At 44.2% G+C, this 27,254-nt stretch overlaps 1 protein-coding gene across 4 annotated transcripts in view; it reads right to left on the bottom strand.

Moving 5' to 3' along the window:
* Positions 1–7,217: 7,217 nt before the first annotated feature.
* Positions 7,218–27,254, bottom strand: part of Septin6 (septin 6) — an 82,248-nt gene continuing 62,211 nt past the window's right edge. Inside the window, exons 8-11 of one of the 4 annotated variants that reach the window (XM_042702484.1) lie at positions 22,819–22,951; positions 21,251–21,441; positions 16,839–16,883; positions 10,717–11,474 (exon numbers count right to left, since the gene is read on the bottom strand). In XM_042702484.1, coding sequence (XP_042558418.1) covers positions 16,880–16,883; positions 21,251–21,441; positions 22,819–22,951 — 328 coding nt within the window. In that variant the 3' untranslated portion in view covers positions 10,717–11,474; positions 16,839–16,879. Of the gene's footprint in view, positions 8,231–10,008; positions 10,190–10,716; positions 11,475–16,838; positions 16,884–21,250; positions 21,442–22,818; positions 22,952–27,254 lie in introns of those variants that run through there. The other 3 variants (XM_042702483.1, XM_042702481.1, XM_042702482.1) reach the window with 3 other exon arrangements.

Genomic DNA, 27,254 nt, shown 5'->3' with positions numbered 1-27,254 from the left:
GTGCTGCCCCGAGGTTGTGAGGCCAGTACGCAAGCGCCACCGCTGTTCCCTAACTTCCAAATCCCGTAGCAAAATCTCGCGAGATGTGCTCCCTCCGCCCCCCCCTTCCTATGACGGTTTACACGCTGTTGACGCGCCCCCCCCCCTTCCTATGACGGTTTACACGCCGTTGACGTACTAGGGTGAAAAGCGGAGGGCGGAGGGAGACGGGAAAGATACTGTAGAAAGTTCTCTGAGGTTCGAGAACATGATTAAGTCCTTGGACGCATCCTTAGGTGACTATCGGCAGCACTCTCGCCCGATTTTTTTTTCCCCTCTAGATTTCTAGGAGATATTAACACGGACACAATGTCCTTTGGAAGGATTTAGGTTTGGGATGGATTTTACACTTTTTTGTGTGTGTCGATCCTGGGGCTTGAACTCGCGAACTCGCGGCCTGGGTGTTGTCTCTAAGCACTTTCATTGAAGGTGAGTGCTCTACCTCTTAAGCCACAACTCCACTTCCGGTTTCCTGGTGGTTAATTGCAGATGAGTCTCTTGGACTTTCCTGCTCAGGCTGCATTCGAACCATGAGCCTCAGATTTCAGCCTCTTGAATAGCTACGGTTTCAGGCATGAGCCACCAGCGGCTGACTTCCTTTTAAAAAAATATTTTAAAATTGAGATTAAGTGATTACATAAATTTCACAGTATTGTGGGGCAGTGCTACTTAGAGTTACAAGCACATTTTAACCTTCACAAGGCAAATTGTCATTATCATGACCTATAATGTTTGGTTCTGTAAGCTTTGACAATACAACTATTTCTTCCACATCTTCCTTTTGCTTAGTGTAAGCTGTTTCTCTTTCCCTCTCATTCCCTTGCTTAAAAAACAAAACAAAACTTGACTTTCTTTATGAGGATAGCAGGGAACTCATCTTGTTTGGCTATTAGCACCTGTATCTAACACCTGCAGCTACTCTAGATTTTTGTTAATATGAATGAATAAATGAATGAATGAACACTTTTTCAATTGTTCCAGCCTAGTGAAATACATTTTCTTGGAGCTTACATCATGAACTGATTTTATTGTTTTTATAATGGGATTGATTTCAGCCTGCCAAGGCTGAATTGATTTCAGTCCCCTTTCAAAATTCAGGAGTTGAAATTTCATACCATTGTGATGGCATTAAACGGTAGAGTTTTTTTTTGTTTTGTTTTGTCTTGTTTTGTATTCCAATTCAAGGCTTCAACTCAAGGCATGGCCAATCCCTGAGCATTTTTGCTCAGGGCCAACGTTCTATCACTATCACTTAAGCCAAAGTTACACTTCCAGATTTTTTGGTGCTTAATTGAGACTCATGGACTTTGCTGCCCAGGCTGACTTTGAACTGTGATCCTCAGATCTCAGCCTCCTGAGTAGTAGGATGACAGGCCTGCACCAGACAAGAGGTAATTTATAAGATACGTTTGTTGCGGTCAAAAGACATGGAGAATGAGCCGGGCACTGGTGGCTCACGCCTGTAATCCTAGCTACTCAGGAGGCTGAGATCTGAGGATCACAGTTCAAAGCCAGCCCGGGCAGGAGAGACTGTGAGACTCCTATCTCCAATAAACCACCAGAAAACCGGAAGTGGCGCTGTAGCTCAAGTGGTAGAGCGCTCGCCTTGAGCTGAAGAGCTGAGGGACAGCGCCCAGGCCCAGAGTTCAAGCCCCACGACCGACAAAAAAAAAAAAAAAAAAAGACATGGAGAATAGACAAACATGGTTCATCACCAGCACTGGTTTATTTGAGAGAAAACCTGAGGAGCCCAGCTACAGCTTAGAGATCCATTATCCCGTACAGGCTAGCAGTAAGTCCATGGGAATGCTGGCATTTATTGGGGATTGCTATAAGCGCTGGTGGCTCACGCCTGTAATCCTAGTTACTCAGGAGGCTGAGATCTGAGATCACAGTTCAAAGCCAGCCTGGGCAAGAAAGTCCCTGAGACTCTTTATCTCCAATAAACCACTCGAAAACTGGAAGTGGAGCTGTGGCTCAAGCAGTAGAGTGCTCGCCTTGAGTTGAAGAGCTCAGGGACCGGACAGTGCCCAACCTCAGAGTTCAAGCCCCACAACCGATAAACAGAACAAAACAAAACAAAACTAATGGTAGGACAAAAAATAATGTGTGAAATGAGAGTAAACCAGGTGAGGTGTCTGTTCAAGTCCAAATCTGTTAAAGCCTCCTTAAATTCTGATCCAGCACCTGACTATTCAGAAGTAACATTTCTTCCTTTCTTAAAACCTTTTTCTTTTCTTTTTTGGTACTGGGGATCGAACCCAGGACATTGCACTTGCTAGGCAAGCACTTTGCCACTGAACTACATCCCTGCCTCTTCCTGTTTGTTTTTTTAAAATTATTATTATTTATTGAGAGTAGTAGGTTAGACACTAGGGTGGAAAAGGCTCTTCTGTTTCCCGCAGAGAGGTGTCTTCTTCGGTGAGGTATTGAGATGAAAGGAGGAAATCCCTCAGGTCCCTGTGTAGGACCTGAGAAATCTGCTGGAACTGAAGCAAGATTGAGGAAAAATACTGTCTACATGTTTTTGAGCAACTGCCTGTAAAAAATATTTTAAAATATGTAAAATAAAAAGGATTCAAACTATTGGGGAAGGGAGGGGATTTTATTATGAGATTAATAATGCATATGCCAAACAAGTGTTTTGTCTTTGTTTTGGTTTTCTTTCCTTTTTGTTTTATCTGGCTAGGGGCGGGGAGAGGGGCACAGAAATGGAGGGACAAAGGGTGAACAAATGCAGCAATGGTACTAGACACTGTTGAAAATGAACTATACGACTGTGAGTGGGGATAGGAGGGAAAAACTGGGAGAGCAAGGGAAGGGTGGCATTGTTGTATTCATATACTGTTTTATAGAATGGGAACTTCTTTGTACAACTACTTAAAGATAATCATAAAAAATTTGTCAAAAAAAGAAATATACTTTCTCTGACTTATGTAACTAATTCCTTTGTACATCACCTTTATATGAACAATTTTAAAAGTATGTAGTCATTACCTGACCTATGTAACTGTAACCCCTCTGGATGTCACCTTCGTAATAACAATAAAAATTTAAAAAAATATTGTGTGGGCCACACATCATTATTAGTAGTGTAAGGAGAGGCCAGCAGCCCCAGGAATTGCTTTTTGTTTTTGGAGTCAGGAGGCTTTCTCTGAGCCTCTTTGCTGCCTCTAGAAATATACTAACACCCTGGGTTCGATTCCTCAGCACCACATAAGCAGAAAAAGCTGGAAGTGGCGCTGTGGCTCAAGTGGTAGAGTGCTAGCCTTGAGCTGAAGAGCTGTGGGACAGTGCCCAGGCCCAGAGTTCAGGCCCTATGACTGACACCCCCCCCCCAAAAAAAAACAAAACTATACTAACAGTAGTCTACTCTCTTCTGAATGGGATTAATGCCCTCAAGTTTTATGCAGTGTTTTGTTGTTTGCCCTTCCACTCTCCACCAACCATGTGAGAACAGTGTTCCTACTCTCCCAAAGACTGCAGCAAAAGAAACCATCTTGGAAGCACAGAATATCCTTTACCAGATAACCAAATCTGCTGGTGTCTTAACTTCAAACTTTCCAGCTTCCAGAATTCTTGAGAAATAAATACCTGTTATTTACAGGTATTTTGTTATAGTAGCACACATTGACTAAGACCTTGCTCAAGCTGCTGATCTTCAGCAAAACAAGACTGTAATGAAAACTTATGTTCCAGGGCTAGGAAGATGGCTCAGTGGTAGAGCGCTTGCCTTGCATGCCTGAGGCCTTGGGTTCAATTCCTCAGCACCACATAAGCAAAATGAAAAAAGCCAGAAGTGGCACTGTGGCTCAAGTGGTAGAGTGCTAGCCTTGAGCTGAAGAGCTGAGGGACAGCGCCTAGGCCCAGAGCTCAGGCCCCACAACTGGACCCCCAAAAAAATAAAAAAACAAAACAAAAACAAAAACAAAAAAAAACTTGGGCTGGGAAGATGGCTCAGTGGTAGAGTGCTTGCCTTGCATGCCTAAGGCCCTGGGTTCGATTCCTCAGCACCACATAAGCAAAAAGAAAAAAGCCGGAAGTGGCGCTGTGGCTCAAGTGGTAGAGTGCTAGCCTTGAGCTGAAGAGCTGAGGGACAGCGCCCAGGCCCAGAGTTCAAGCCCTACGACCGGACCCAAAAAAAAAAAAACCAAACCAAACTTATGTTCCCTAGAAAACAATCTGGGGAAAAAAGGAATTTCTTCCTCTTAGCTGCACTGAAAACAATTGCAACCAGGCTCTCAAATCAGAATGTGAAAGACACTGGAACTGATTTGAGAGGCTATGTGCTAGCCAGCTTGTAGCTCAGTAGTAGAGCGATTGTCTAACATAGTGTGAAACCCTGTGGCCTCCTGCCCAGAATTTTTATTGACCTTTACTTTAGGAATATTTTTACATTTTTTGTCCTGGTCCTGGGGCTTGAACTCAGGGCCAGAGCTTTTGTCCTCAAGGCTAGTACTCTACCACTTGAGCCACCCACTACTCCACTTCCAGCTTTTTTTGTGGTGTTTTAATGAAGAGTCTTATGGACTTTCCTGCACAGGCTGGCTTCAAACTGTAAACCTCAAATCTCAGCCTCTCGAGTAACTAGGATTACCATGTGAGCCACCAGTCCCAGACTATTTTACAATTATTTTCATTTTGATATATATTCTATGATGAGTATTTTTGCATTTGTGTGTGTGTGTGCACATGGGCTAGAGTTCTGGGTTGTTGTTTGTTTTTTTTTTAAACTCAGGACCTGGGCTCTGTTCACTTGAGCCACAACTCAGTTAATTGGAGATAAGAGTCTCGGAGACTTTCTTGCACAGGCTGGCTTTGAACTGTGACCCTCAGATCTCAGCTTCCTGAGTAGCTAGGATTACAGGCTTGAGGCACTAGCATTAGCCTATTTTTGCTTTTTTGTTGTTGTTGTTGGTCCAGGGGCTTGCACTCTGGGCTTGGGCACTGACCCTAAGCTCTTCAGCTCAAGGCAAACACTCTACCACTTGAGCCACAGCACCACTTTCAGTTTTCTTGTGATTAACTGGAGATAAGTCTCATGGACTTTCCTGCTCAGGCTGGCTTTGAACTGAGATCCTCAGATCTCAGCCTCCTGAGTAGCTAGGATTACAGGCGTGAGCCACAGGTACCCAGCCTATTTTTGAATTATTTTTTGCCGGTCATGGGACTTGGACTCTGAGCTTGGGCACTGTCCCTGAACTCTTCAGCTCAAGGCGAGCGCTCTACTGCTTGAGCCACAGCACCACTTCGTTTTCTAGTGGTTTATTGGAGATAAAAGTCTCACGGACTTTCCTGCCCAGGCTGGCTTTGAACTGTGATCCTCAGATCTCAGCCTCCTGAGTAGCTAGGATTACAGGCGTGAGGCACTGGTGCCCAGCTATTTTTGCATTTTTAATGGTTTAAAAAAAACATAAGTATAATCAAAAGTACAGCTGAGAATGTTAAAAAATGTGCAATTCCAAGCCAGGTGCTGGTGCCTCACATGAAATCCTAGCTACTCAAGAGGCTGAGATCTGAAGATCATGGTTCGAAGCCAGCCCAGGTAGGTAAGACTGTGAGACTCTTATCTCCAATTTACCACCAGAAAAACCTGAAGTGGTTCTGTGGCTCCAAGTGGTATACTACTAGCCTGGTGTATAAGAGTTCAGGAACAGCACCTAGTACATGAGTTCAATCCCCATAACTGACCAAAAAAAAAGTGAAATTCCAATTTATTTTTTATTGGAGCACAGCCATACCCATTCTTTTATGTATGGCTGTTTTCATGCTGCAGTTGAATATGGCCTACAAAGCCTTAACTACCATTAGTCCTTCACAGAAAAACGTTTACTGAGGCTCCAGGGGACAACTGGATATTTTGGAAACATTGCTGCCATATTGTGAGGGCTAGGGGGTGCGCTACTGAGGTCTGGGTAGAGCCCAGGCATGCTACTCAATATTCTATAATGCACAGGACAACTATTTGGTTCCAAATGTTCTTAGTGCTTAGACTAAAAAAATCTGAGAGGTGGGCTGGAAATGAGGCTTAGAGGTAGAGTGCTTGCCTAGCATGCATAAAGCCTTGGGTTCAATTCTTGAGTACAACATACAAAGAAAAGGCCGGAAGTGGCGCTGTAGTAGAACACTAGCCTTGAGCACAGAGAGGCTCAGGGACAGTGCCCAGATTCTGAGTTCAAGCCCCGGGTCTGGCAAAAACAAGAAACAAACAAAAAACAACCCAGAAAGGACCTTAAAATGAGTATGTTCTGGTACAGAGAAAATTCATCTTAAATAAGGCTTGGTTCTTTTATTTATTGTTTTAATTAGCTCAGAAAGCCATCACAATGACTCTGCAAGGAAATCACTGGTATTCTCCTTCTCTAACATTCATAATACAACTTACCTCTGTGCACACAGCAAGCAAACCTGCCTGGCTGGAGTCTGTATTTTTCCATACCTCAGGGTCTGCTTCTGCTCAGAGATTATGGTTTTGCTCAGCTGCCCTCTAGCGGAAAAACTGCATAAAAGCAGGCTACTAGCATTTCCTCCGGTATCCTGCAGAGGCCACCAGGCTTCTGAAAATGTGAACAGCACATTCATCCAATCTTCAGCATCTGCACATTAAATAAATAAACCAGAGGAAAGGAAATCCTACCTACTCTCAACCACAATTCTAGAAACTGATCTCTCCTTATTGTCCACTTTAACACCTACAAGTAGGCTTCCTCTGCTGGCATACCCAGGATACAGAAGTATGACTGGATATATACGTAATGCTTTTCCAGACATAAAGATAATCTGGGTGATGGTCACATGGCAGGATTCAATGACAGAAGCGACACAAGAATTCTTTTCCTTCTAGAATTAGATGAACCCGAATCTTGTCCTGTGGAATCTTATTCACCACTTCCTTCACCCATTATTCCACAAGTTAATTAGCCCAACAGATTAATTTAATGCATGCTAATAAAGCAAGCAGAAGACTTCCTGCTCACACTCACTCTGCTCCAGTGAGATTTCAGGGCCAAATGGAAGAAAGGAGAGGGCATGGGAGTCACTGAAGATTTTGTGGCCTCTGGTGCTTCCCTGAGCCCCTAAAATCCACCCATTTGGGAGGCACCCACCCATTCCTACTGCAGAGGAAATGTTGTGAGGCGCATTATCTATTGATTCAAAATCAGATCACAGAGCCATTAGCATTTCTTTGAATTTTATTGAAAATTAACATGGACATTAGAAAGGTATTAAGCTAAACAGTGCTGGTTCTGGGATGTTTTTCTTGGAAAAATCAAAGCTTCAAAGGGCCAATGACTGGTCACACCTTTGAGCAAAAAGAACAGAGAAGACAGGAAAAACAAACACAGGTTCTGGAAAACATGCAAAGAGGCTCTCTCAAGAGACACTGAACAGCAGAATGGTATTGATGTTGGTCGGGACATACTGGAATGAACACACTCACATGGTATTTTGATGCAAGTTTAGCCAATGAATTCAAGGTAGATTGATCAATATGAAAGCTCTCTCTCCAGATCCCAAAGCTGAACCAGAAACTTCGCCCCAAAATTCCACATGGCCTTGGAAATTCGAATGGAGTCATTTTGTTCTTAACTAACCTCAATCCCAGTGTCTCTATCAATGTCTCTTTCCACCTGAACGGTTAAGAGAGTAGACCCCATTATTTTCTCCCTTGCTAGGGTCTGAAGGAGGTTTATGAATGTTGAAGATGCAATTTTTCTGTTGCCTATTTCAGAAGTGTTTAATAGTGGCTGGCAACAGTCAGCCCTCTGAACTAAAGAATTGTTTCAAAAGAAAAACTTCACACTCAAAACCTTACAAGGAGCACATCCACTCCCACAGCGGAGGTCTCCTGTCCCAATCACTTACACTCGAGTGAGTGGTATTGCAGTTTTCTCTCTGAGGTTACCATCTGATCCATTTTCCAGCTCTGGTGATTCTTTTCCTGCCTTGTTAGTTTAGAACAAGACACTTCCACTGAAAATACCATGTAAATCAGAAGAGAGCTTCTTGCCAGGACACGGGGATACAAGAACCCTTGTTGCATGTGGTGTGAGTGTATACGTGTGCAGTTGGGGGAGGAGAGATAACTGGTTGATTTCTGGTTTGAGACCATATGGAACCCTAACTCTTCTATCATGGCAGTCTTCTCCTTTAGATTTAGTGCAGCTGCTGAAGACAAGATTAAAAAAAGCTGGAGAGGGAGAAAGAAAGAGAAAGAAAACAGGAAATTAGCCACAGAAAAAAGGACATCCAAAGTGAGACAAGGGAAAGGCAACTTGCAGCATGAGGTAGCACAGAGTCTACTCTGAGAAGACAGGTTAGGAACAGAGTCCGTGGGCTGGCACCATAGGGAAAATCTACAGAGGTTTCCAGAACACTACACATTGGTTTAAAGCTTCTTGGTTTAATTAAAAATAAGCACATATTATAGCCACATTTGAATGCCAAATGATTAAAACAAAACAAAACAAAAAAAAAAAACTGATCTGAAATGCAGCTGGGGAAAGCAGACTTTTTTTTTTTTGGCTTAAGGGAAATGAAGTGTGTGCATGTGTGTGTGAGTGTGTGTGTGTGCACGTGCGTGTATCCATTTCATCCTAGTCTTGGAAGATAATAGCACACGTCATTTCTAATGACTGGTTTCATTTCATCACAAGTAAACAGAATAAAAATAGTAACAATTGTATTAATTAAAAAAGCCTTTTCTGTCTACAGTGAGGAAAAGCTACCCAGTGATATAAGCACCCCCCCACACCCCTGGTCCTGGGGCTTGAATTCTGGGCCTGAGCACTGTCCTTGAGCTATTTTTTGCTCAAGGAGAATACTCTACCACTTGAGTCACAACACTACTTCCAGCTTTTTTAATTTTTGGTGGATAATTGAAGATTAGAGTCTCAGGGTCTTTGTTGTCCAGGTTGGCTTTGAACTGTGATCCTCAGATCTCGGCCTCCTAACTAGTATTACAGGCATGAGCCACCAGTGCTGTAATGGCCTCATATACACTCACAGGTTAGATTTTTCTTTACCAAACTTCCGAATTCAAGATCATCCTGAGCACCTGTTAACCCTATATTCAATATTTCTAGATATGCAGGAAGGCTGACCCCAGAATAACAGATGTCTTGTCCCAAAGACAGAAGGGTGGGTGGCAGCAACTTACTTAAGAAGCTGCCCTGGAGACTTTCCTTTGCCCATCCCCACCTGCCCCATCTCTGGGTGTTTTATATAGGATGAGACCTTTCAAGAGACCTCTAACCCTGACTGTGTTAAAAGACCTTGTTTCTGGCCAGGTGAGGTGGCTCTATACCCATAATCTCAGCACTGGGGTGGCTGTGCCTGGCTACACAGAGAGACATGGTCTCAAAACACTGAGGGTTGAGGTTAGAGCTCATTGGTAGAGTGCCTGCTTGGCATGGGTAAAAGGCCCAGGGTTCCATCACCATCACATCAAAAACAAACAAGCTTATCTTTGGTGGAATGGACTGGGAATCTCAAGACATGGAATTTAAAGGTATTTTTTGTGCCTGTCATGGGGCTTGAAACTCAGGGCTTGGGTGTTGTCTCTGAACTTCTTTTGCTCAAGGCCAGTGCTCTATCACTTGAGCCACAACTCTACTTCTGGCATTTTGTGGTTACTTGGAGGTTAAGAGTCTCATAGGTTTACTGTCTGGGCTGGCTTCAAACTGCAATCTTCAGATCTCAGTCTCCTGAGTAGCTAGGATTACAGGCGTGAGCCACCAGCACCTGGCCAAAACTGGCTTGCTTGTTTGCCAACAAGAGAAATGTGTGCGTGTGTTGCTTCTTAGTATTGTCTTGCAATACTTCAACAAGGTCTAGAAACTTGGTACCACTGTGATTTTTTTTTTTAAAGGAAGTGATCACAAAAAAAAGGAAAAAAGAAAAAGAAAAGAAAAGAAGGTGGTCATGGTGCCAGTGGGATTGGAAGACAGAAGGAGCGAGTTGTAGAACTCAAAAAGAAGCAGTGGGGCTTGAAGTATACAGCAGGGATTAGGGGAGGGAATGGGGGGCTCAGCTGTCTGGCACCCCAAAGGAAAGCTGTCAGTTAAAATAAGAACCTTCATTTAAAAGGCTAAGTGGAGTCCAGTCCAGCTGTAGCGGGGCATACTATTCAGTACACAGCCATAGGTTACTGCAAAGGAAGGGCAGAAAGACGGCATATTAGCCACAGCATTGGTAGCTGGCCTCCAGCTCTTTCATTCTCTCACTGGCCAAATAGCAAAGGCCTGTACTTCTCATGGCCCTAAGAATGGAGACCTTACTACTTCAAAGGGGTTCCCACAGTCACTATCAAGTGGTATTCATGGTCAAAATTAGGGCTGGAATAGTTTGAAAACATCAAAACACAAAGTTAAGGATCTTCCCAACACAATACCTCTATTATTCTGGGTGGATAATTTTGTCTCTTTTACAGGTAACACGTGCAAAACGCATTTTAAAATTATCATCCCATTCCCCAAATAAGACCAGAAAATTCATCCAAGCAAACCCTCAAGCACTTCATTCTTTTCCCAGTCAGCTCGCCATTTTTATATGATGCTGGAACTATGATTTCTGCTATTGATCACATTTTATTGGGATGGCAAAAAGCCCCCTGGGAAATGACCAAGAAGATGCTGAAGGCTCTCAGAATTCTGTAAATCTGTCAACTCAAGACTCTAGGCTGGTAATAACATTCAAGTTTATTCCCTTCTGCATCTGTGGGGTAGCCAGAGAGTGGGGTGGGAGGAGATTTATGCTATTTGCTCAAGCAATTGTGTTTTTATGGAAAAGGGCTTGGTCACTGTAAATAAACTTGTGGTGGACTTTCAATGTGGCTTCAGTGCAGTTACTGTGAATGACTGAGAACAGAAAAGGGCTGGGCTAGGAGGCCAGAGGAAAAGGCATTCCAGAATCTCCATTTGGATCCTGAGAAAGGACAGTGATTTCTGAAGACAGGGGGAGGGGACAGGGAAGACCCTAACTGGGTCACAAGGAAACTAAGGGGGACAGCTGGAACATGTGGAAGCTGCCTGGTATCTACCCACTCACGGTAGATAGAAATACATCAGGGAGACAGCAGCGATGAGAGTTGGAATGGGGAGGCTGGTGGTTAAGAAGTAGCAGATGGGCCTCCTGAATGTGTTACAGTCTGGCAAGGATGCAAGGATAAGGATGTGGGGGGAAGAGTAAGGGAGTGTGTGGACAGCTGGAGGAGTGGGGTAGGGGTGGGGGACTGGGATGCAGGATGCAGCTACAAAGTCTGTTAACTTCTTGATCAGAGGGCAGGCACCATCCTCTGACTCTCAGGGAATCTATAAACTTTTGCAGGAAGAGAAGGGAAGCCATGGGTTGTCTGACATATTAGAGGAGGAGTTAGAGAAAAGGGAGGCCCAGCTCTGTTGTGCAGGATAGGGCGCTTCTACAGGAAGCCCAAACTGAAAATGAAAAGAGAAGTTGGGTTAATGAATGAATGGATTAATGTACCAAAAAAAAGTTAGAAGAAAATTAAGTCATGATGACTAATGAATAAATTAGAATATGGCTATGTTAGATGGCTTTATTGGCTCCTACAAACATGCTTTCTCTCTCATACATGCACACACAGCCCTGAATGGCAGCAGTAGTGGCATTAGAAAGCAAAATAATGGCCGGGCACTAGTGGCTCATGCCTATAATCCTAGCTACTAAGGAGGCTGAGATCAGAGGATCAGGGTTCAAAGCCAGCCTGGGCAGGAAAGTCTGTGAGACTCTTATAAACTCAATAAACTACCAGAAAACCAGAAATGGTGTTGTGGCTCAAGTGGTAGAGCATAAGCCTTGAGCTGAAGAGCTAAGGGACAGCAACCAGGTCCAGAGTTGGAGCCCCACAACCGACCAAAACAAAAAACAAAACAAAAACCCAAAAACGAAATAATGATTGAGAATCACATAAATCTTGAGAATCACATAAATATTTTCTCTGTGTGTGCTGATCTTGAGGTTTGAACTAAGGGACTAAGCACTGTCCCCAAGCTTCTTTTGCTCAAGGCTAATGCTCAACCACTTGAGCCACAGCTCCATTTCCAGCTTTTTTTCTTTTCTTTTTCTTTCTTTTTTTTTTTTTTGGTAGTTTCTGGCAGATAGAGTCTCACAAAGTTTCCTGCCCAGGCTGGCTTTGAACTGTGATCCTCAAATCTCAGCCTCCTGAGAACTAGGATTATAGGCATGAGCCACCAGTACCCGGCCCACCTAAAGACTTTTTAAACTCTTTTTTCTTAAGTACTAAGTTCTGACTAATTCCCTACCAATACCTCCCCAAAACCTTATACAAGAATTTATTTAGCAAGTATCCTAAGGGCACTGGCTGCTACACCAGGCTCATGGCCAGTGTGTTTCCTTGTCCTTTAGGAAAAACAGAAGGACTGAAGTTGCAGGTAAGGTATTCCTCAGAGCTGGCCAAGTCAGCTAAATACATAGTCCTTAGTCAACAGGCTGGAGATGGGTATAGCCCACAGTTACTTGAAAACCTGAACTATGGCAGTGCCCCATTGGTTCTGTTCCCATAGTACTTTGACCAATTTCCCATTTGAACTTCATCCCATGACAGCAATAGGACAATTAGTATTGATCTAGGTGCCCCATCCAATTGAGATACAAAGGAGTTAACTGCCTTGCCTGGGGTCACAAAGAAAGGGTCACACCTAGGGTCTGAGTTATTTCATGAGAATCTTCTCATGATCCTACAGTAAACCCCAAGAAAAAAAGTTTGGGAATATGGCTTCGTGGTAGAGGGCTTGCCTAGCATGCATGAAGCCCTGGGTTCAATTCCTCAGTGCCACATAAATAGATAAAGCTGGAAAGGGAGTGGTGGCTCAAGTGGTAGAGTGCCTAGGCCTTGAGTTCAAGCTCAGGGACAGTGCCTAGGCCTTGAGTTTAAGCCCCAGGACTGCCAAAAAAAAAGAAAAAAATCAAGATTACTAGATATTTGGAGGATATATTTAAAGTATGTGCATACGAAACTGTGCAGGGACTTCCTAAAAATTAAAAAAAAAAAAACAAAAAAACTTTGATTATATAAATACCCACTCTGGGGACACACACACACACACACACACACACACACACACACACACACACACACACACACACACACACACACACACACAGGTAAATGGCAATTTATACCAGGAATTAGCAGGCCTATGTGTATTTTTGTTCCAGTTTTGCCACTAACACACTGAGTGGTCCTTCGTTGACTCCCTCAAATTCTTCCTTCCTTCTTTACCTCTCAGAAATGTGGTAAAGGTAGATATCACACAGAAAAATATTGTGAAAAGAAAAAAAAATTAAGTATTAAGTAATAAATATTACATGAATGATGGGGCTGGGAAGGAGGCTCAGTGGTAGAGTGTTTGCCTACCAGGCAGAGGCCCTGGGTTCGATTCCTCAGCACCACACAAACAAAAAAATAAGTAAAAGTAAATGTTACATGTATGCTTCCTTCTTATTTTGTTCTTTGTCTATGTTCTAGGGAAAGAATAATAACAATAAAAAAATCCATTGTCAGCCGGGCAGGCGCCAGTGGCTCCTGCCTGTGATCCTAGCTACTCAGGAGGCAGATCTGAGGCTCTGGGTTCAAAGCCAGCCCTTCTGAAAAGTCAAGATTCTTATCTCCATTTAACTGCCAGAAAACTGGAGGTGGTGCTGTGGCTCAAACTGATAGAGCACTAGCCTTGAGCAAAAGCACTCAGGGAGTGTCTAGGTCCCTAGCTCAAGCCCTATGACTGACCAAAAAAAAAAGAAAATTTCCCTCCTAATTATGAGTTAGGCACTACTATGAATAGGAATGCCTAAATAACACAAAAGTTAAGGTGAAACAGCAAGTCTCACTCGGCCTGCATTCTGGAGGGCCTCTGCAGGGCACTTACAAGTGAGGGCTGAGGGGAGAAGAATGTTGACCTTGTTGCTTTCAGGTACTGAGCCAGCAAGGCCTTCCCTGACTATTTGGCTCAGAAATGTTTTTTGGTGGTCTACAGGGGAGAAGTTTGCCAGGAAAAACCAATCTACTTGGGGTTGGATGTTCCAGCTGTTTAGCAATAGCAATAGCCTCTTGTAAAATTTTTTTCCAGAAATCATTTTAAGAATGATCACTAACAGTGATTTTTCAGGGAAATCATGGCTAGCCAAGTACAATGACATGAATGAGCCAAATTCCAACTCAGTAAGAGTTATATTTCCTGCTCTCCTCACTGAAAATGAGAGAAACTGAGCCATGCGCTGGTAGCTCACACCTGTAATCCTTGCTACTTAGGAGGCTGAGATCTGAGGATCATAGTTGTAAGCCAGTTTAGAAGAAAAATCCATGAGATTCTTTTTTGGGGGGTGGGGGCCCATGCCCTGAGTTCAAGATCCACAAATGACATCAATTAATTAATTCTGTACTCTGGGCTCTTGGCTAGATCCCATACTCCATCACAGACACTTTTTTCGGCAGTGGCCCACTGCAGTGGAGAGATAATTAAGACTTTACATTCTTCCTAAATGAAGAGCTGCTGCTTAATTACAGTGCACTAGCCTTTAAATCAGCCAGGAAATCATTGAATTGCTCGAATTGTTCTTCTTAGCATGTTTTCATTCCTTCTCAATACTTAATATTCCCCCAAAAGAACAAAAGTTAAAAGGGCATTTAGGAAATAAAGGGCATCTCTGGCCATTTTAGTTATTTTTGTTTTTTCGTGTTACAGTCCTAGGGCTTGAACTCAGGACCTAGGAGTTGTCCCTGAGCTTTGGCGCTCAAGGCTAGCACTCTACCACCTGAGCCCCAGCTCTACTTTCAGCTTTTTTTGTGTGGTTAATTAGAGATAAGAATCTCACACAGACTTTTCTCTCTAGGCTGGCTTTGAACTGTGATCCCCAAACCTCAGCCTCCTAACAGGGATTATAGGCATGAACCACCAGTACCTAGCTTCCATGGTAAACTTTTGAGAAGAATAAATAAGCCTAATTATGTTAAATTAAAATATGCATACTCTCGGGCTGGAAAGGTGGCTCAGTAGTAGAGCGCTTGCCTTGCATACATGAGGCCCTGAGTTCGATTCCTCAGCACCACATAAGCAGAAAAAGCTGGAAGTGGCGCTGTGGCTCAAGTGGTAGAGCGCTAGCCTTGAGCTGAAGAGCTGAGGGTCAGAGCCCAGGCCTGCTCTTCAGCTCAAGGCTAGCGCTCTACCACTTGAGCCACAGCGCCACCTCCTGCTTTTTTCTCTTTGCTTATGTGGTGCTGAGGAATCGAACCCAGGGCCTCAGGCATGCAAGGCAAGCACTCTACCACTGAGCCATCTTCCCAGCCCCAAGAGTCACTGCTTTATCTATTGTAGACAAGAACCCTAGCCCTCAGGAATCCTTTCTACCCAAAGTCACCTGCTCAGCTCCTCAGCAGAGGTTTTCGTGAAGCTGCTGTACTTGTAGGATTAAATAGAAGGACTTCTCTAAGCTAGGCACTAGAGGCTCATACCTGTAATCCTAGCTACTCAGGAGGCTGAGATCTGAGGATTATGGTTTGAAGCCAGCCCGAGCAGGAAAGTCTATAAGACTTTTCTTTCCAGTAAGCACCAAAAAGCCAGAAGTGGAGTGACAGCTTAAGAGGTTGAACACTAGCCTCAAAAAGAAAGAAGAAAAAAGAAAGAAAGAGAGAGAGAGAGAGAAAGAGAGAGAAAGAAAGAAAGAGAGAGAGAGAGAAAGAAAGAAAGAAACAGAGAGATGGGGCGGGGGGATAGAAAAACCTCAGGGGCACTGTCCAGACCCTGAGGTCAAGACCCAGATCCAGTATCCTCTCCCCCACAAAAATGGTAAAAAAATTTCTCTATAGCATATGAAGTCTCTTTACTTCTACTTTAATTATGTTTGGGGGATGATGTACAGTCAAAGGAAATCAAGAGAACTCAAAACTCCCAGATAAGACAGTCACAGGAGTGAAATAGAGAAACAATGCTCCCACTGGCTCTGCAGTTTCCCTAATCTTATGAACCCCATTTTTTTATTTTCTTTTTTTTTGCCAGTCCTGGGTCTTGAACTCAGGGCCTGGGCACTGTCCCTGAGCTTCTTTTGCTCAAGACTAGCACTCTACCACTTGAGCCACAGTGCAACTTCTGGATTTTTCTGTTTATGTGGTACTGAGGAATCGAACCCAGGGCTTCATGTAAGCACTCTACCACTAAGCCACATTCCTAGCACCCCAAACTTTCTTCCACTGGCACTTTTTATTCTGAAAAGTAATGACTTTATTACCTATGATTCCTAAAATAACTTCTGGAAAAACTACGTTTTACAATGTAGTTCATGACTCCTTAAGGAAAAAACAAACAACAAAAAATAATCCTAAATTCAAATCTCAAATATTGCTCACCTGGACCCAACTATGCTACCCAGCTGTTCCATCAAAAAAGACCACAATTCTATTGTACACACCTGAAGACACACCAGGCTACTTTTTTTTTCTTTTACTCTGGGCCTGGGCGCTGTCCCTCAGCTCTTCAGCTCAAGGCTAGCACTCTACCACTTGAGCCACAGCGCTACTTCCAGCTGTTTCTGTTTCTGTGGTGCTGAGGAATCAAACCCGGGCCCTCATGCATGCAAGGTAAGCACTCTACCACTGAGCTACATTCCCAGCCCTACTTCTTCATATTCCAAGTTACAAGAAGAAATCAGCTAATCTAAGGAAGCAGCCTTATTTTATCATTACATGTGTGTGGGAAGGGGCAGATGTTGGGGAGATAATCCTCTAGAAGCCACTGCTAGTTCTATTTCAAGTTAATAAAGCTTACCAGGACCTTGGGTCTCATGCAGCATGCAGCAAACAGCAGAGTTAACTGTAAAACAGTAAGAACTGATGAAGATGGAGTGAACATTAGGAGAAATGAAAGACTATGAGTTCAAATAAATAATGAAGAGTTAGGGGGCCAAGAGAGATTAGGAGGAGTTGGGAGGGAAGAAAAGGTAAATTAGTAGAGACCCTTGAGAACTCTGCTGCTCTTTCTGAGTCTCCTTAACGGCAGCTGAAGGAAATGCAGACTTGATTAGATCCAACCACCATCCCTCTTAAAAAAGAAATGCTACTATCACCATTTTTACCCGCCAAATCCCACCACCAGCAGCATCACTTTGAGAGCAGAGGAGCATAAGTTGAATTGGGTGCTCTAGAAGTTAACTAATTATTCATGGAATTGGAGGAGGAGCCTACACCTGGAGCCTCTGACAAATCTAGAAGGATGGAAGAAGAAAGCTATTGTGGCAGGCCTTTATTGCTAAGAGGAGATGCTACATTCTGGCAAGGGCATCTTGGAACTGGAAAAGGGCACTGTTGCCCATACGAATATGTCTGAAGACTGTTGAAAGATGTCTTTCTCTTACATGGAGTCTTCCGTCTGCTGTGGAAGGAAATGAGTGAATTTGGAGCCACGAATGGAAAGCCTGATCTGAGAGGAAGCTTTCATTGAACATCTTGAACAGGGAATATTTATGGCTTGGTGTGGTGCGGTCTGAATGAACCATGTAATCTCTTGAGTCCTACAAGCAGGCTATGAACCTGTAGAGTGAGTTAACCAAAGCTATGGGACTAAGAAGGCAGCAGGTTAGAACTGAAAGATAAATTTTAATTTTCCTCATCTTAAAAATCAGAATCTAGCTGGGTGCTGGTGGCTCATGCCTGTAATCCTAGCTACTCAGGAGGCTGAAATCTGAGGACCGCAGTTCAAAGCCAGCTTGGGCAGGAAAGTCCGTTAGACTCTTATTCCCAATTAACCACCAGAAAACCAGAATTAGTGCTGTGGCTCAAGTGGTAGAGTACTCGCCTTGAGCTGAAGAGTGCAGGGACAAAGCCCAGGCCCAGAGTTCAAGCCCCATGACTGACAAAAATAAATAAATACCTAAATAAATAAATAAATAATCAGAATCTAGGGCTGGGAATGTGGCTTAAGTGATAGAGTACTTGCGTAGCATGCATGAAGCCTTGGTCTTGATTCATCAATACCACATAAACAGAAAAAGCCAGAAGTGGCACTGTGGCTCTAGTGGTAGGGCACTAGCCTTGAGCAAAAGAAGCTCGGGTACAGAGACTAGGCCCTGAGTTCAAGCCCCAGGACTGGCAAAAAACAAACAAATCTAGCCAGGCACTGGTGGCTTTATACCTGTAATACTAGCTCCTCAGGAGGCTGAGATGTGAAGATAGTTGAAGCCAGCCCCCAGCCTAGGCAAGAAAATCCCTGAGACTTCTATCTTCAATTAACCACCCAAAGGGCAGAAGTAGAGTTGTGGCTCAAGTAGCAGAGTGCTACCCTTGAGCAACAAAGCTCAGGGACAGCAGCACCCAAGCTGTGAGTTCAAGCCCTAGTACTGGATGGAAAGAAAGAAAGAAAGAAAGAAAGAAAGGAAGGAAGGAAGGAAGGAAGGAAGGAAGGAAGGAAGGAAGGAAGGAAGGAAGGAAGGAAGGAAGGAAGGGAAAGAAAGAGGAGAGAGAGAAGGAGAGGAGGGATGGAGGGAGGAAGGAAGGAAGGAAGGAAGGAAGGAGAAAGAAGAAAGAAGGAAGGAAGGAGGAAAGAAGGAAGGAAGAAAAAGAAAGGAAAGAAAGAAGGAAGGAGGAAAAAAAGAAGGAAGGAAGGAAGAGAGAGGGAGGAAGGAAGAAAGAAAGAAAGAAAGAAAGAAAGAAAGGAAGGAAGGAAGGAAGAAAGAGAAAGAAAAAGAAAAAAGAAAGACAGAGAGAAAAAGAAAAAGAGAAAGAAAGAAAGGAAGGAAGGAAGAAAGAAAGAAAAGGAAAGAAAGAGGGAGGAAAAAAGGAATCGGGGGCTCAGTGGTAAAGTGACTGCCTAGCGTGCACAAAGCCCTTGGTCCCATCACCCTCAGCACTGCAGTGAGTAAAAAACAAAAATACATAAACAAGCCAGACGCCAGTGGCTCATGCTTGTAATCCTAGCCACTCAGAAGGCTGATGAGGAGGAAGGTTCAAGGCCAGCCTAGGCAGAAAAGTCCATAAGACTTACAAGAGTCCAGTTAACCACTAGAAAACTAGAAGTGGAGCCATGGCTCAAAGTGGTAGAGTACTAGCCTTGAGCAGAAGAGCTAAAGGACAACAATCATACCCTGTGTTCAAGCCCCACAACAACAACAAAAATCCATAAATAAAAGAAGCAATCTAGTATTTTTACAATAAAAAACTTACTTTTAAAAAAAGGAATCTATTCCTGCTGGTACAATGAATATACCAACACATATAGTGTGTCCCAAGAGACTTACTTCTGAATAATGGAATGTTATCAGATAATACAAAAAAATTAATTAGTGAATTTTGGCATCAAGTTTTAAGTTTCAGTGATTAAAAAAATCTGGGGGGCTGGGAAGGTGGCTCAGTGGTAGAGAGCTTGCCTTGCATGCTCGAGGCCCTGGGTTCGATTCCTCAGCACCACATAAGCAAAAAGAAAAAAAAGCCGAAGTGGCGCTGTGGCTCAAGTGGTAGAGCGCTAGCCTTGAGCTGAAGAGCTGAGGGACAGTGCCCAGGCCCAGAGTTCAGGCCCCACGACCGGACCCAAAAAAAAAAAAAGCCTCTGGGGCTGGAAATGTGGCTTAGTGGTAGTGTGCTTGCTCAGCATGCATGAAACTTGGATTTGATTCCTCAGTACCGCATAAACAGAAAAAAGCTGGAAGTGGCACTGTGTGGTTCAAGTAGTAGAGCGCTAGCCTTGAGCACAGAGAGGCTTAGGGACAATGCCCAAGCCCTGAGTTCAAGATCCAGGACCAGAAAAAAAAATCTCTGAGCCTGTTGATGGCTCACATCCATAATCCTAGCTACTCAGGAGGCTGAGGGCTGAGGATCTGGGTTCAAAGTCAGCCAGGGTACGAAAGTCTGTGAGATGCCTATCTTCACTAAACTATCAAAAAGGCCAAAAGTGGAACTGTGGCTAGAATGGCACAGCACTAGCTTTGAGCAAAAGAAGTTCAAGGAGAGTGCTTATGTCCTGAGTTCAAATCCCAAGACCAGCACACACACATACACGACCACCCCCCACCCCAAAAAAAATCTATGGACCACTTAGTGAAAATTTCCAAACTACATGTGAATAGCTAGCTTGTAAACTCAAATACAAAACAGTTCACAACTGTACAAAGGCATGGGTATTATTCCCACATGACACACTAGGTTCAGGAAAGGGAGATGTTGCTTCTTACAGCAAGTATTCAAAAGTTGAATGTAGGAACAAGTGGCTAAAACTAAAAAGGAACAACCATAGCCATCTTTGGATCCTAAGAACCCTTTAGGAAGGACACTGCTAAAAGTCTATGTGGGAGCTTCTGGAGTTGTAGAGCGCAAGGGTGCAGTTTGCTGATTCCTTGCGACTAGCTAGGTCTCTCCAGAAAACACTTTGTTCTTCTCTGGCTCTGAGATGAAGAATGGGGAACTTCAACAAGCAGAGACCCAAGGAGGGCCAAGCCTATTGACTCATTGAGTAAGCAAAAGCCGTAGCAAGACAGACAGATTTGGTTTAAAATCACGCCCTCAGCTTGAGGATGCGGGGAGGAGACACACGAAGAACACTGGCATCCAAAAGCTCCCCACTAAGTTCTCAGTACCCCGAAGCAGTCAATCAGGAGAGTTGGCAATGAGAGCAGGGCTGCAGCCTTCAACTGCAACAGCTCAATTCAGACGTCTGTCACTAGTGAGAACAGAGGCAGGGATAGAGTTGACATATAGGCATAAAGAAGTGAGGCACCTTAGATGGTAGAACCAGTAGGAAGGCCGCCTGTAAGCCACATCAGGTCTAACCTGTGAGATGAGAAATGCTCTGTGGCTCGCTCTTCCACAACTTTTTGTTCCTCTTCTATATCTACACTTCTCATTGCTTCTTCTCTGCATCTAGGTTTTCCATGTTCCCTTGGCTTCCCTCCTCCTTTCTTTCTTTTTTTCCCCCTCTCAACCATCTGCTTTGAGTTTGCATAAGTGATGCAAACAGAAGGACGGGGCCTCTTAAAACTACATCCCTCCCTTATTCTCAGCTCCCCAAACTCTCAAGAATGCAAAGATGTCACAGGCACTCAGAAGATTAGTTGTAGCCATCCACATTCATGGAACAACAGCCCATCGCTCATACCTGGTCATCAGCCCTCAAGCATCTCACCTCGCAAGTCTTTCCTTAAGGGGAAGAGAAGGAGGAAGAAGCTACCACCCTCAGAAGCACCTAATACTTACTTCTTCTTCTCTTTGTCTCTTTTCAGAGTCTGTGAGCCCCCAGCCTGGGAACCCTGGGTCTGAAGTAGCTCAGCTGCAGTCTTTCTCTGTTTGAAAGCATTCACTTCATCATCCAGGGACTTCTTCTTATCTTCCAGCTTCTTCTTCTCATCCTGGTGCAGTTTCTTCAGACGGTCAAATTTCTCATGGAGCTGTCATGGATGCATATGGAAATTAGAGTCTCCTCTGAGCAGTCTCCCTAGCCAAGCGGAGCCCAGGGTGGGTGGGGATTGGGATGGCTGTAACCCTGCAGGCCCCTGGGACTTCAAGAGATATTTCTGCCAGGGATTGCCAGGATGGCACCAAAAGGCACCATACTGTGGGTAGCTATATTATCTCATGTCAAAAATCTCTACCCCTCAAGTCATCAAGGATCAGTGCATTCTCTAAAAGAATCTCCACAGTAGGTGGGCACCAGTGGTTCATGCCTGTAATCCTAGCTACTCAGGAGGCTGAGATCTGAGGATCATGGTTAACAGCCAACCTGGGCAGCCAAGTCTGTGAGATTCATATCTCCAATTAACCACCAGAAAACTGGAAGTGAGCTGTGGCTCAAGTGGTAGAATGCTTGCCTTGAGCTGAAGAGCTGAGGGACAGTGCCCAGGCCCAGAGTTCAAGCCCCCCCCCCCCCCCCCCGCCAAAAACAAAATAGTCTATGCACATGTGATGTGCCACAGTGAAACCCATTTGGACAATTAAGGTAATATACTTAAAAACAAAAAGGCAGGGCCTATCTGGAGTGTGAGTACTAATAAGGGGGAACATTAAAGGGTTAAGGAGGGTGAATATGGTCAAAATATTTCATGTACATGGGTGAAATGGAACAACAAAGCTTGCTGAGACAGGTTTGGGCAGTGGGACTGCAGATGAGGTAGAGTGATGGAAGGGTTTGATCAAGGTACACTGTATGAATAAAAGGACAAGTCAAAATGAAAGCCCCTGTACAACTACTTGAAGCTAATAAATTTAATTAACAATTGAAAATGAATATTAAGTGCACCTAAGCTTTATAATGTAATCATTATGAAGCTATGGAGCCCATAGAAGGAACTCAGGTGTTTGTTTCATGGGGCCTGAAGTCTGGGCCTGGGCTCTTCAGCTCAAGGCTAGCACTCTCTACCACTTGAGCCACAGCGCCACTTCCGGCTTTTTTCTTTTTGCTTATGTGGTGCTGAGGAATCGAACCCAGGGCCTCATGCATGCAAGGCAAACGCTCTACCACTGATCCACCTTCCCAGCCCATCAGGTTGTTTTTCTGATACATTTGTCTCTTAGAAATAAACAAAAGCTAGGCACTGGTGGCTCACACCGGTAATCCTAGCTACTCAGGAGGCTGAGATCTGAGGATCACAGTTCAAAGTCAGCCCTGGCAGGCAAAGTCTTGGGTCCCTTTGCCAGACAAGCTGCACCCCATTCCTGCCCAGTGGCTGCAGGGATCGCCACCTTGGCTGCTCTTGAGGCTGAATCCTCTTCTATATCACACACGCAAACTCCCTTTCCTTTCTGCCAGGCCACAGGTTCACATTTACCTCTTTCTCTGCCTCTTTGAGCTCTGCTTCTTTTTCTTTGACTCTCTGAACAAACATCTGCCTCATTTCTTCTTCTTTCTTCTGGAGCTCCCCTAGGAATTCGTTTCGTTTGGCTTCATAGGTCTCCTGTAAGCTGAGAACATGGCTAGGTTAATTCTCCACCTTCTCAGAAGGCAGAAACCACAGTTCCCCTTTCAGTTTTCTGGTGGCTCCAACTTGATAAAAACAAGCCCCAATTATCCTCCCTGAGGTCAGCTTCTGGGCTCAGTTCTCCAAATCTGATAGTTGCAATATAAATCCAATGGGAAGGAAAAACTAGAAGAGAGTGAGAGAAGGGGTGATGTGGTTCTACAAGAAATGTACTCTACCTGACTTACATAACTGTAATCCCCTTTGTACACCACCTTTATATTATCAAAAAATTAAAAGAAAAAAACAAAGCCAGAAAGCCACTGGCTTGGCATGTGACAGCAGGATCAGAGGTAGAGATGGGACCAGAAGCTAGGTCTCCTGTGTCTTCATCTGAACCCACTGATTATACTGTACTGTTAGACCTTGGTTCTGAAACTGACTACATTAAATTTATCACTTCAAAATTTTTATTTATTTATTTTTGTCTGCTGTGGGGCTTGAACTCTGGGCCTGGGAGCTTTCTCTGCGCTCTTCAGCTCAAGGCAAGCACTCTACCGCATGAGCCATAGCACCACTTCCGGTTTTCTATTGGTTTATTGGAGGTAAGAGTCTTATAGAGTTTCCTACCTGGGCTGGCTTTGAACTGTGATCCTCAGATCTCAGCCTCCTGAGCAGCTAGGAATTTACAAGCATGAGCCACTGGCACCCAGCTCACTTCAAATTTTTGATGAGATGCTACGATGTTCTACATACATTACTAATGGACCTGCTAGCCGCTCAACATCTAGAACCCATAGCCACCATGCTTGCCTTCAAGGAACTCAGGGTGGTAGTAGAAAATGTCTGAACTAAAACCCCTTAACCCTGGCATGCACTTCAGGAAGTAGGACTTAGCCTGGTGAAGAACAGGAGGGAGTGCTCCAAATGTTCCAGAGGGCTACATGGATAAAGGCATGGCGACGGGAGGGTGATGGAGTGGTGTTCTTGAAGAGCCAGGAGTAGTTTAACAGGGCAGAGGATATCATGTAAATGGTAAAGAAGTAGGAGGTGAAGTTCCTGAGTCTGGAAAGAGAGGACAGGCTTCAGGTGCTACATTAAAGGAATGGACAGGTGGGGTGTCGATGGATCGTGCGTGTAATTCTAGGTACTCAGGAAGCTGAGATCTGAAGATCACAGTTTGAAGCCAGCCCAGGCAAGAAAGTTGATGAGACTCTCCAATGAACCACCAAAAGCTAGAACTAGCCTTGAGCAAGAAATCTCAGGGACAACACCCAGACCCTGAGTTCAAGCCACAGGACCTGTAGTGTGTACACACACACACACACACACACACACACACACACACACACACGAATATGTATCCAGAGAGGTATTAAACAGGAAGATTGATTAGAACTAATCAAGGAAAGTGAGAAAGATCATTATGGCTGCTTTATGAGAGAAATTACTCCCAACAATCCAAGCAGGAAATGACAGTATCTTCATGTTAAGGGTTGGGAGGGATCAGAGGAATATGAACTAACAGTAAGGGAATCAGAACTCTGAGGATAGGGGAAGTCAAGTCTGATTCTGTTTTTTAGCTTGGGTTACCTGGTGGATAGGGACAACATGGAGCACGGTGCTCCATAATTCTGCATGGAGCACTGGAGAGAGAAGAAGATGAAGTAGATTCTGGAGAGCTTGAGTTGCAGGGAGGGGCCTCTGTGAGATGTCTGAGTGGAATGCCCAGTATGCAATTGCATCAGTGAGTTCAATGCTCAGATTTTAGCTAGGGAGTCATCTATTTCTAGGTGGTAATTACAGCTGTAAGAAGAGAAAGAAGCAGCAGCAAAGTGAATAAAATGCAAGGAGCAGAGAAGCCCTGTGGGAACACTGACATTTAAAGGAGTAAGCTGAAGAAAATGAGCCTGCAAGCAAGATCGAGAAAGAGTAGTGAGACACAGAGAAAGAAGGATAAAATTACAAAGCTAATACTGGAAGAGCCACAGGCAGAGAGCATCACAAGGAACTTGTGAGTGATGCTTGTAATCCTAGCTATTCAGGAGGCTGAGTTCTGAGGATCATAGTTCAAGTCAGCATGGGCAGGCAAGTCCATGAGATACTTACTTCCAATTTACCACAAAAAAAGCTGGAAGTGTTGCTGTGGCAAGTGGTAAAGCACTAACCTTGAGTGGACTTAAAAAAAAAAAAAAAAAAAAAAAGCTAAGGGACAACACTTAGGTCCTGAGTTCAAGTCCCAGCGCCAGCACACCCACAAAAATAAATAAAAAGGAAGTAGTGGGAAATAGCATCAAATGCCCGTTGAGATGAAAGATGATGAGACTCAAAGGTCACAATGAAAGTGGCTCCCAGTGTAAAATTGCTAGCCTTGGAGATGTGTAGAGGAAATAAATGAGAGAAGAGTCACAGGAATTAATAAATATAGAGCTCTTTTTCATTCCTGCCAGAACCAAACTTATTTTAATATAATTTGTATTGTTATTATTAAGGTGTTGTACAGAGGGGTTACTATTTCTTAAGTCAGGGCCTGGGCACTGTCCCTGAGCTCTTTTGCTCAAGGCTAGCAACCTACCACTTGCATCCACAGCTCCACTTCCAGTTTTTGAGTGGTTAATTGGAGATAAGAGTCTCACAGGGACTTTTTTGCCTGGGCTGTCTTTGAACCATGACCCTCAGATCTCACAGCCTCCTGAGTAGCTAGGATTACAGGCATGAGATATCACTGCCCGGCCAATAAATAGTATTTTATTTTGCCAGTCCTGGAGCTTAAACTCGACCTGAGCACTGTTCCTAAGCTACTTTTGCTCAAGGGTAGCACTCTACCACTTAAGCCACAGTACTACTTCCAACTTCTTCTGTGATTAATTTGAGGTAAGTCTCACAGACTTTCCTGCCTGGGCTGGCTTCAAACTATGATCCTCAGATCTCAGCCTCTTGAGTAGCTAGGAATACAGACACGAGCTACTGGCATCTGGCTTAAATAATATTATTATTGTTTTGTTTTTTGTCAGTCCTGGGGCTTGAATTCAGGGCCTGGGCACTGTCCCTGAGCTTCTTTTGCTCAAGGTTAGCACTCTACCACTTAAGCCACAGCACTACTTCCGGCTTTTTCTGTTTATATGGTACTGAGGATCTGAACCCAGGGCATCATGCATGCTAGGCAAGCACTCTACCAATAAGCCACATTTGCAGCCTCTTAAATAGTATTTGGGGGGAGGGGGGGGGGGCGGAGGAGTCTAGTCATGGGGCCTGAACTCTGGGCCTGGGCGCTGTCCCTCAGCTCTTCAGCTCAAAGCTAGCACTCTACCACTTGAGCCACAGCGCCACTTCCGGCTTTTTTCTTTTTGCTTATGTGATGCTGAGGAATCGAACCCAGGGTGCCTCAGGCATGCAAGGCAAGCGCTCTACCACTGAGCCACCTTCCCAGCCCTTAAATAGTATTTTAAATGTCCAGATAAGTTATATCTTTGGCTTCCTTCCCTAAGGGTATCCTCCTTTAGTCTGACTACAACCAAACTTGCTGACATGGCAGAGGCTAGGAAGAAAGAGCAGGGTAAAGGTAGGAATGTTCCCCAAATGTAGGAATGTTTATGTAGGGTAAGTGAAGGAGAGTGAAGAGGGGAAGATACAAACACAGGTATTTGGGATGGAATGCAGGTACTTGGGATGGAACACCGGAAGAGAGGCAGGGACTGAATGGCCAGGTAGGGGCACACCCCCAGATAAAAGATATTAGAGGTAAAGGAGAGAAAGAGCTAAGGAAGTTCCTACAAAAAAGACAAGCACACCTTCTGCTAGGCCAGGTACTCTAGGACCCTGGATTATTTGTTCCGATAGGGTTGCAAAGTTGTCTCCTGCCCCCTGAAGCTGCCATGCCAAGACTCCCTGAACTATGCCCCAGATCAGCTTTCTACTGTGAACAGATATCCTGGGATCACCTTCACCACTCACAAACTTCCCTGCTCAATTGCTTTTTGCTGTCTGACATTTTCCAACAGGAGCCACAGTACCATATAAAGGGTACCACATGGTAATTTAAAAATGTAGAGCTTATGTCACACACCACCTATCTAGATCCGATACTTCTACTTGGTCTATCACTCCCATCTGTATAAAATAAACTGCTTTTCCCAAACACTCCCCTTCTCTGAAAAGCTTTGAAAAATACGCCACTGATTATTCATTTCCTGTGGCCCAAAACAAAACTTACACTGGAATGCAAAGCCAGCAAATGAAGAGCCTACAGTGCATCACGGTAGGCAACGTGACGGATGTTCAAGTTTGTGTGTTTCTTTTTTTTGGCC

This window comes from Dipodomys spectabilis, unplaced genomic scaffold, assembly GCF_019054845.1.
Source record: "Dipodomys spectabilis isolate Male_0828 unplaced genomic scaffold, ASM1905484v1 ptg000325l, whole genome shotgun sequence".
Lineage (NCBI taxonomy): Eukaryota > Metazoa > Chordata > Mammalia > Rodentia > Heteromyidae > Dipodomys > Dipodomys spectabilis.
The sequence above is the reverse complement of the archived record's forward strand: the minus strand, read 5'-3'. Positions and strand labels throughout refer to the sequence as shown.